Source organism: Podarcis raffonei, chromosome 10 (genome assembly GCF_027172205.1).
Source record: "Podarcis raffonei isolate rPodRaf1 chromosome 10, rPodRaf1.pri, whole genome shotgun sequence".
Classification (NCBI taxonomy): Eukaryota; Metazoa; Chordata; class Lepidosauria; order Squamata; family Lacertidae; genus Podarcis; species Podarcis raffonei.
The window spans coordinates 32,295,935-32,306,191 of NC_070611.1; the positions used below are offsets into that span (position 1 = coordinate 32,295,935).

Consider the following 10,257-nt stretch of genomic DNA (forward strand, 5'->3'; position numbering starts at 1 on the left):
CTGGCTACGCTGTCAAACGGGGAAGAAGCCGTTATTTTTCCGTTGTCCCCCCACTAGTCCAACGCTTTTCAGTCGTCCCGGTAACTCATTTGCCCGAGAGCCAGCAACTGCGGCACAACAGGGCTGCGTTAAGGCGCCTTCTGCAGCGCGTAGCCGTTAAACAGCCATTAAGGGAGTGGCATTCGAAACGTCGTTCGAACGCGCGAGCTCACCTCAGGGGCGGCAACGGTCCCGCTCGAATTCTTCGAGGCGGGTTCGCAATTCGGCACAGGCGCATGACTGTCAACTTTTCCCTTTTCTTGCGAGGAATCCTATTCGGAACAAGGGAATTTTCCTTAAAAAAGGGAAACGTTGACAGCTATGCACAGGCGCCCCCTTTCTCCCGAGCTAAAGGGAAAAGTAAGGCTTCGTTTCTTTCTGTTCTTACGGAGGGAGAGGCGGAGGCTCTTCTCCGCTAAGCCTGCCAGAGGGGCGGGACTCCTCCCCGCGTGAGTGTCTGAGGGGAAAGAGGCCGCCGTGAGGCGAGCTGCTTCTTTGCCAGGGCGGAGCCGGCGGCCTGTTGGCCCCGGAAGATCCTACGCCGGAGCCACGTGGCCCGGTAGTGGGCGGGCGAGGCGGTGGTAGTGGTGGCGGCGGCGGCCAGTGCTGCTGCCGCCGCCGCCTACCACCCAGGAGCGGTGGCTACTGCGGCTGCCTCGCCGGTTGCGGACGAGGAGCTGGGCCCGGAGGCCGCCGGCAGCATGGGCCCGGCGTTGGAGCGGGGCCGCCTGGCGGCGGGTCTGCTGGTGAACTTGGCGGCGTCCATCTGCATCGTGTTCCTGAACAAGTGGCTGTACGTGCGGATGGGCTTCCCCAACCTGACGCTGACGCTGGTGCACTTCGCCGTCACCTGGCTGGGGCTGTACGTGTGCCAGGCGCTGGGCATCTTCTCCCCGAAGAGCCTGCGGCCCCGCCAGGTGCTGCCCCTGGCGCTCAGCTTCTGCGGCTTCGTGGTCTTCACCAACCTGTCCCTGCAGAACAACACCATCGGCACCTACCAGCTGGCCAAGGCCATGACCACGCCGGTCATCGTCCTCATCCAGAGCGTGGCTTACGGAAAGACTTTCCCCGCCCGCATCAAGCTCACCCTGGTGAGGAGAAGGTCGGGAGCCAGAGAGCGAGGAAGGAAGGGCGAGAGGGGGCCATTGCGCACAGGCAGAGCGGCCCCCGAAACCCTTCCTCAGGCCCGGGGGAGGGAAAGGGGAGCCAGCCGCTCTCGCACGTCCAGGCGATCGCTGCCCTCAAACACTTTGAGCCGGGGCCGAGGGGTATTCGTCCCCCACCCAATGAAATATTTGAGGGCCCCCCCCCATTTAATAGGCATTGCCATTCAAATGGTGATCATGTGATCCATTATGTGGGGTGGGGCTTACCTGCCCCCCCCCCATAATTTTATTCAAGTTGGCACCCCTACGCACAAAAAAACCAGAGTTTTGGCTACTGAAGGAATACCCGGAAGCCTCTCCCGCCTTTTTTCCTGTCCCAGTTTATGAAGGCCGTTAATTCATTCTGCACAGGCTCAGAGGCCCTTTCTTTTTCTTACTGCGTTTGCCCTAGGTAGGCTTGCTGCCCGAAAAGAGGAGGGCCTGGCGCAGACGACCCTGCTCGCTGGTTCTGAGTGAAAGAATCGGATTACCTGTTTCTAATGCAGGGAAGTGATGTTCCGGGAAGGCAAATGCCTTCTTGGTCCAGTCCTGTTAAATAAGGGGTGACCCTTCCCTTTTTCAAAAGCATAGTGCAGTATGCTGGTCTTCTGAAGCTCATGGAGAAGGTGGACATCTGAGGTTGTGAAGTATAGGAGATAAGAAAAGATAGGAAGCAGTGAGATGTCTGCATTTTCAATATCAGTGCATTTCAGTTAAGAACTGCTAACCATGCTGTTAATTTTTTTATTTATAAAAGTATGTGCCGCTAAAGCACAAAGCATATCGGAGCAGTTTACAACACTGAAAAGATAAAAAACCATACAATACAATAAATAAAAATTATTTTTTAAAAAAACATACAATAGAGGCATAAAAAACTAGAAAAGCATATTAAGCCCCCCAATTAGGGCTGCTCCCTGATTTAATAAATCTTAATTGTTTGGGTTGTAGTAAATTAATATGTGGGTTGAATTTGCATAAACTTCCATAAGAGCAAAAAAAAATAGCATTGAAACAAAAATTACACTTGAGTTTTAGATTATGTATGTTTATTTCCTCAGATGTATCATAGCCAATATATTCGTGAGCTGCATGTGATGCAATTGCTACAGCAGTTGTGCAAAATAGTGGTCTTTTAGGCTGTTTCTTGAAGAAAATCTTGTATCTCACCAGAAACATGCCCAATGTTCTGAGTAGGAGATGCATTTTTAGTGGTAACTGCTTTCATTTCAATAGCATTGCTTATGTGTGTCTTTTATTGGTGGTGTTCTTTATCTTCCATCAAATTATATATTGATACAGCATCTCTGGACGTGACAGCTGAAGTTTGGACTTTGAGGCTTATAGATAAGAAAAGTTTTGTTCTGTTGAATTGTATGGGCAGCAAATGCATAGAACATGTAACATTCTTTCTCCTTTCCTTTACAGATTCCTATTACTTTAGGCGTTTTCCTAAATTCCTATTATGATGTGAAATTTAACTTTCTTGGCATGGTATTTGCTTCCCTCGGTGTTTTAGTTACATCTCTTTATCAAGTGGTAAGTAAAAAAAATGACCTTTTATCATATGCAGTTTTTTATTCAAAATAATAACTGTCTTGATGTAACACTCCTAAATCTTCTACCTTTTTTCTGTCTTATCTCAGATGGCAGGTCCTCCACTAATATATTGTTGTGCATTTACCACTCTTGACAACTGTAAAATACGAAACCGTGGTCGTTGACACCAAACTATTTGTCTGCAAGCAGTAGGCAAAGGTGTATTATGTGGCTACATTCTTTATATTGGGGTTAAATATGCAATATTTATTCAAAGTGAAATCTGGATTTTAAACAAACCAACATATTAGCATTTTCACGCTTACAGTCTCATAAAACTCAATCATGGCCATCTCTCAAACACATTGATTTAAAGGCTACTTTTCTATGTAAAAAGAAATAGGGGGAAATGTCTGAAGTTAGGTCTTATAAGTGATATATGGAGCTTATAGCCCTAAACATACTTACTAGGGAGGAAGGCCCAAAGAACCCAGTGTGGGTTAACTTCTGAATAAACTGGCTAGGATTAAGAGTCCAAAAGAGGTACCAGACACAATGCGGATGAGAGAGGGGATACTTGAATTTAGGTTGCTTTTTTTCTAAAAGGAAGGAGTCCCTGTTCTGATCTTGTACAGGCAACAAGCAATTTAGGCGCATTGAATATAAAACCCTGTACAACTCTGGACCAGGTTACCTGAGACAAACTTCCCCTCCATTGCCCAGTAACAACTTTAAAATCAGCAAATGGAAACTGGTTAATCTTGTCCTGGTCTGATAGTTTGTGCTGCTGCTTGAGGTGGTTTTTTTCACTAGTGGCACCAGTGTTATGGAATGCACTCTATGCTGAAATACAAGAGGTTCCATCTGTGTTAGTGTTCTGCTAGCTTTTGAAAGTGGACAGGCATCCACTTGGTCTCTTGACCCAAGTCACCTGTTTTAATTGCTGTGGAGTTTTAATTGAATTATTTTCTTTTGTATTTAATTGTGGGTGTTTGTATAAATAGTTTTTATACTTTGCAAACTACTTAGAAGCCTATTTTGACACTAAGCAGTATATACATGAATAAATTAAAATCATCCCAGCCATGTTTGCAAGCTTATTTAGAAGTCTTGGCCTCCAGGCACCATCTTGATTCATATCATTGCATATGAAGAGATCCAAACAGATAGTTTTCTGCTCTCTAAGCCGCTGCAATTTTGCAGTTTCTGTGTACTGCAAGATTAAAAAATAAATAAATTATATGAAGTAGTTGCAAACCAATATCTTGTTATAACCATCAGTTAAAATTAATGCTTGTTCAGGAAGTAATTTGACTCCGTAGTTAAAAATGGCATTTTTTTCTTGATGATCTAAACCTATGCTGAATCTCTCAGAAACCCAAACCCTGTGTCATTTAAGCCTGTGTAAAGAAAAATCCTTTGAAGTTCCAAATGTTTCAGCTTTCCTCCCAAATTTGGATAAATTGCGCTTAGCTGTCCTCTAATGTACGTATAGATTTTTGTTAATGTATATATCTATGTTACAATTTTTGTAGAAGGCGCTAAAAGATTCTTTACAACTTATTACACTTGGATGTCACAGGTTATTAATGTATTTTTCTTGATTTTAGTGGGTAGGAGCGAAGCAACATGAGCTACAGGTAAACTCTATGCAGTTGCTGTACTATCAAGCTCCCATGTCTTGTGGCATGCTGTTGTGTGTCGTTCCCTTCTTTGAACCAGTATTTGGCGATGGTGGAATATTTGGTCCCTGGACACTTTCTGCTGTGGTAAGCCTTTGTTTTGTGTCTGCCTTTTTTAAAAAAAAAAATTAAAGTTTGAGCCTGCATATTTGAGTAGTATCTTCAAAATGACAATCCATAGTAACAGTGGTGGTCCAAGTAGAAACCGCTTAGCCAAATATAATTTCTGGAGCATCCACTTCAAATAGAGGGTGGGGGAGTGTCCCAAGTTTTGAAGTTACAGTCTGGCCTAAGTAAGTAAATCTGGACATGCAGTTACTGGAATCATGGGGATTTTATGAAGAAGGTCCAGCTACTCATGAACTCTAAAGCCCATAGAGGTCAGCGCAGCTTATACCACCCAACATACAGGTGTAATTAAATTCACTCTATAGGAGTTGATGCAAGGGCAGTAATGTTTACCCTTCCCCAGCCACAGACCTCTTGGGCAGAAGCAGTGAGGCTTGATTTACACAGAAGATATGCCAACATATCTGCCCCTAATGTAGCTGCCCGGTTAGTATTGCTCTGCCCTTCTCATATTGTAATCCTGTATGGATTTACTTGGCGCGAACTGTACCAAATATAGTGGGAGTTTACTTCTGAGTAAACATAGGATAGAACTGCATTTGCTCTCTAGTAATAAGTCTGCTAAGTTGATGGTTCTATCCTCCTTGGGAACAGGTATGTCAGACTCTTCAAAGAAAAAAATCTTAACAAAAACTTTAAAATAAAATTAATATTCCATTTGAATTAGATTGATTGATTGATTTTAGGTGGTTCCCAATACATAAGATTCTCTAGGCAGCTTGAAAAAAATATATAAGCATACAGTAATACAAAATAGAGTACAATGCTGTAATAATAAAAATCAGTATAAAAAAATAAAACCTTTCCCAGCAGTGACATAAAACAATTGAAACTCCCAAGGCAGCCAACATCTGTACAATGTATATGCCAACAACATAAGAATCCATTATGTTAATGTGGAATTATTGGGAGTGAAAAAATGGCGTTGTGGCTTCTGGCCCAATCAAGGCCCAAAGTTGTCTGCCAGGGTCAAAGAGAATTCATGCTTCCTGTAGTAACTGTTCAAACCACTTCCAGGAAGAACACTGTGCTTTGCAAACCAGTATGGGTTTTGTTTGTTTACAATCCATATTTGCTTATTTGATTATGAATTTGCTATGCTGTATTATGTTGTGCAGCTGTTCAAACGTTTTAATGTAGTGATGCCTTGAAACATGTTGCAGTGCTCATGTTTTGTTTTGTGTGTCTATTACTTACCCGCAGTTTATGGTGCTGCTGTCTGGAATCATAGCCTTTATGGTGAACTTATCTATTTACTGGATCATTGGGAATACTTCACCAGTCACGTATCCTTTTCTCTTTTTTGGTCTTATTTCTCACTTTCAGTTGAAAAAAATATTTCTTCAGTATTCACACTGGTATATTTAATAAAGAAATTAGGGTGCCAGCCAACTAATAATGAACATGTTTTGTTTTGATTACAAGACTGCAAAAATGCAGTGGCTTGTAACCCACAGCCCTGCTACTTCAGCTGTGGTGGGGGAATGTAACTGTTACTCTACCCTCTCCTGTCCACACCCCTCACTGGTCACAAAAGTTACTATGAAGAATCCTCCAACCCACCAGCCATAAGAAGCCTTTTTATACCAGGTCAGACTGTTGGCCCATGTAAGTCCAGCATTGTCTGTTCTGACTGGCAGCATCCTCCAGTATTTCAGACTGGTCTCCCCCAGCTCTGCTGCTTGAGATCCATTTTAACTGGAGGCAGAAGTGGCCAGCATGATGGAACAGTCTGATTTATAGGTCAAAACCAACCCCTTAAAATCACGGTAATGAATTTTTAGTTTGTAGGTAATGATCTGCTATACATAAAGCATAAAAGTGTCGATTATAGTAGCTGAGATGTAGCTAAAACCCAAAAAGCAGCTGGAGGGGGAGAGGAAAGGGTGAAGAAAGAGCTGGGAGGGGAGGGGAGCCCTTTCCCCATCCTTTGGACCCCCTGGGAAACTCAACAAACTGCTGTAGCTGGAACTGAGTGTGGAGAGTGCAGCTGAATGGGACACTGCTGTGGCCAATCTGAGGAAGTCCCACCCACCTTGGACCTGTCCATAAAAGAAAGTCTAGAGTGAGAGACTAGGGTGTTTGCTGTTTTCAGGAACTCTTCTCCTTGTGAGACTTGTAGGTGAGCTGAGTTTGTCTGGACCCTGAGTAAGAACTCAGGCTTGTTTAAGTTGTCTGTTGTTGCTTCAGTGTGCTGTACACCACTTACAGATATTTTTTATCTATTAAGAGGTATAGAAACATAATAATCAGAAGTTGAGTTAAGCAAGTGATGGGGATACCTAGGTAGCAGGCATGGGCTGCAACCTTGTGCACTTTTAGGCAGCTTATTAAGCCTATTGACTGCAGTAGGGTTTAAGCAGCCAAACTTTCCACAGGGTTGTATCCACTTACAAGTAAGTGGATAAAAGAACTTGACATGTTTTACATTTGACAAGTATATGCTCCTTAACAGATCTGCATAGCTATAATATGTTCGGACACTTCAAATTCTGCATCACCCTCATGGGAGGGTACCTCTTATTTAAGGATCCTTTATCAATTAATCAAGGCCTTGGGATTACATGCACATTGTTTGGAATTTTAGCTTATACCCACTTCAAACTTAGTGAGCAAGAAGGGGGCAAGAGCAAGCTGGTTCAGCGTCCATAGAACAAGTACTGATATGGATGGTGAATGAGTCATTTTAATATGCACTAGTTTTGAAACAAGCAAAATAAGGAAATAGATGCGCCCAGTTGCTGTTAAGGAAGTGCATTTCTGTTATTTTTATATAAAGGATCAGTTTTTTAAAAAAACAAGCACTACAAAAACTCAAATTCTACAACCTTGGCCTATCATGTTTTTTTCTATTCTGTTAAGTGATTTCTATATTTAAAATATGGTTCATAACTACAGTGGCAATTCTAAGAGAACTCAACTGTTTCATACCAAATGGACTCATCAAGTTAGATGTGACATTAATTGCCAAAGGAATTCATTCTGCCCTTTTGATTATGTCAGTATTACCATTTCTAGAAAGGAGGCTGTCTGCTGATAATGTGAAGTCAAATGAACATTGTATCTTCTTGATCTGGTAAAGAATGGAAAATCAAATTTTGGTTTTGTTTGTTTTTTCTTGTATTTTTTTTGAATGAAATATTGTATAACCTAATCATGCATAGATTTATTTTTAACAATCCAATAGAAAGCATTTGTTTTTGAGAATTAGAATTTCTTCATTTACAGTTTAGCAAAATTAGGGTATTCTAGTATTATTAAGACACCTAAAACAGTCTGATCCTTTGCAGCATCAGATTTCTAAACTTTAAAAATATAACTGGCTGCAGGGCTGGCTCCTGTAATCTGAAATGCTTTTCTTCATGCCCACCTTTAAGGTCCCATAATTTTTTATAGAAGAGGGTGGATTCCTTAGTCAACCACCTTGAGCCAGTATGGGTAGTATTTCCTGTTCCTGAACTGAGTTTGTGTACTTCTCCCAAGTTTGTGTAATGCCCCTATCCATCCCCAAGCTTTAAGCCTGATTAAGAATTGCATCTGTACCAGGGTTAACCATGGCTAATGCCAAGCAGCATTTGGTAAATAACCATGATTCTTAATCAGTTTCAGTTCTTGGGTTTCAACTGCTGGTTAAGATTAACCCAGGGTAAAGTTAACAATGTTGACAATTAAGCAGTAGGAGGATTTGCTTTAGGGGGCGGGGGGAACTAGTAGGGTGGCAATTAAGATCCTCAGGTCCCTTAACATAATTAAGGGATTCAGTCTGCTCCAGCCTCTTATAATAGAACTACATGGGGTTGAACAGGAAGATGGGAATGCTTCCAGACAATTGCAGATTATGTCTTAACTGACAAATCAAGATTTCTGCAAAAATTTTAAGTCAGGTGGTAAAGCCTTTCAGGAGGGGAAAAAACTATGGAAAAGACTGAAACTGTAAGCCTGAGATGTAAAACTAGAAGATTGTGATTTCAAAAAGAAATTTGCTTTGAAAGGGTATATAGTTTTTGCCTCATAAGCTACAAAATTCATTTGATAAATACATTAAAAGTTTGTTTGTTTGTTTGTTTGTAAAAAACGCCTTGTATGATCAAAAGCAGAACTTCATATACTGCCTGTATTTCATTTCTGTCTATGTAGTTTTAGGAAGACGTGACCAAGAACAAATAACTGAATTCTGCAACTCCTGTAAAATGAACTGTATACTAATTTCTTTTGATAAAAGTGTCTCTTCACAACTATGATGCAAATCTTAGATCCCAAATTCTTTCAGTGATTTGAGCAATACGATGTAGAAACAACCACCTCAGAAAAGGGCCAGTGTTCAATGATTATTCAGTTCTCAAATGTTTTGGTTGTGTTTGTAGCCCAAACCCTTCAGTAGCCTAATATACCGGGGGGGGGGGTTTCCTCTATTTTGATAGACCATTTCATTTCATGTCTGTTTTAGATACTTTACAAAATTAGTTACTTTCTTAAATATCTGTAATTAGTGTTAAAAATAGGCTGCAGAAAAATATGTTCAGAACAGCATGATCTTGAAGTGCGTATTGTTCCAATGTATGCACTGACAAAATAATTTTGCACTAATTTTGTGCTGTGCACAAGCTTTTCTGAAAGATAAATACACCACAAGGATCTGTTTAATTAAAACAAAAGACTAATTCAGATGCCTTTATAAAGACACAAAGTAGCCTCTAACAACGTGGATTCAAGAGGTATAATGTTCCTGCAAGTCAATTCTGTGTCTGAAAAGGTAGCATAAAATGGTTAAACTCTCTATCTCATTCAACTGTAACATGGTTTGAAGTTGTAGGATATTACTGTAAATACAGTGTACAATAAGAATGTATAAGGTACAAATGGCGCTGAACGCTGGAGTTGGTCTTCTCAGTGGCAGAAAATGTAAATGAAATGCACAAACTAAGAACCCAAATGTACGCATCCTGTAGTTAGAATGAAGAGAGGTTTTATTTAAATTCTTGGTTTCGCTGATTGAATAAAAGAGTTCTTAATTATTAGCCTTGCCTAAGGACTTTCTTTGAAACAGTATAATTTGTCTCCCTTTTAAGTTTTTTAAGAGCTATGGATATGGTGGTGGTGCTTTCATTTAAGAGAACAGTATTGTTAAAGGTTGCTGCCTCTACAATGCAAAACTATTATTACGTGCACTTCTGCAATTCTATATCTGATGTTCCCCTATATATATTTCATAATCATAGGATGAGAAGTTATGAGTCATATGCTCACTTTGCCATAAACAGATTTCTAACCATTCCACTAGTGCAAAATTGACATCTTGTCTTCCCAATCTTTATCAAAAACTTGTACATCTCAGCTCTGTTCTGCACTTTGTTTTGGTTGTACATTAACCATAAATAGTAGAGGCACTACGCTTTCCTGTTGAATCAGATCTCTGTCTTAGAGACACACAGGCCTCTTTCATAAGAACAGAAGCAACCTACATTCCTTAATGTCTTACTGCCTGGTGCAAATGTTTAGAATGTATGAGGCAGAAAATATACTTAAGGCACATTGCACATTTTACCTACTGTAATTTACCAAATTCTTCATGGCCACAAACACTGTTAAACTCCCTCTGAGCTGTCCTGAGGTTATGAAGCTTAGACTTCCAAAGACGGAGATGATTGCCTCACCTTGTTGCTATGTCCAGCTAACCTCATTAGTCTCTGTTCCTTCACTGCTGGGTTTTGTGGAAGGTGAGT

The 10,257-nt window shown here is 41.1% G+C and overlaps 1 protein-coding gene across 1 annotated transcript; it reads left to right on the forward strand.

The window, feature by feature from the left end:
* The first annotated feature begins 467 nt into the window (after nucleotides 1-467).
* Nucleotides 468-7,631, forward strand: SLC35E3 (solute carrier family 35 member E3). The gene is made up of 5 exons (XM_053405684.1): nucleotides 468-1,130; nucleotides 2,613-2,723; nucleotides 4,334-4,492; nucleotides 5,738-5,820; nucleotides 7,000-7,631. The coding sequence occupies exons 1-5, from the start codon at nucleotides 741-743 to the stop codon at nucleotides 7,184-7,186; spliced, it is 930 nt and encodes a 309-aa protein (XP_053261659.1). The 5' UTR covers nucleotides 468-740; the 3' UTR covers nucleotides 7,187-7,631.
* Nucleotides 7,632-10,257: the final 2,626 nt, after the last annotated feature.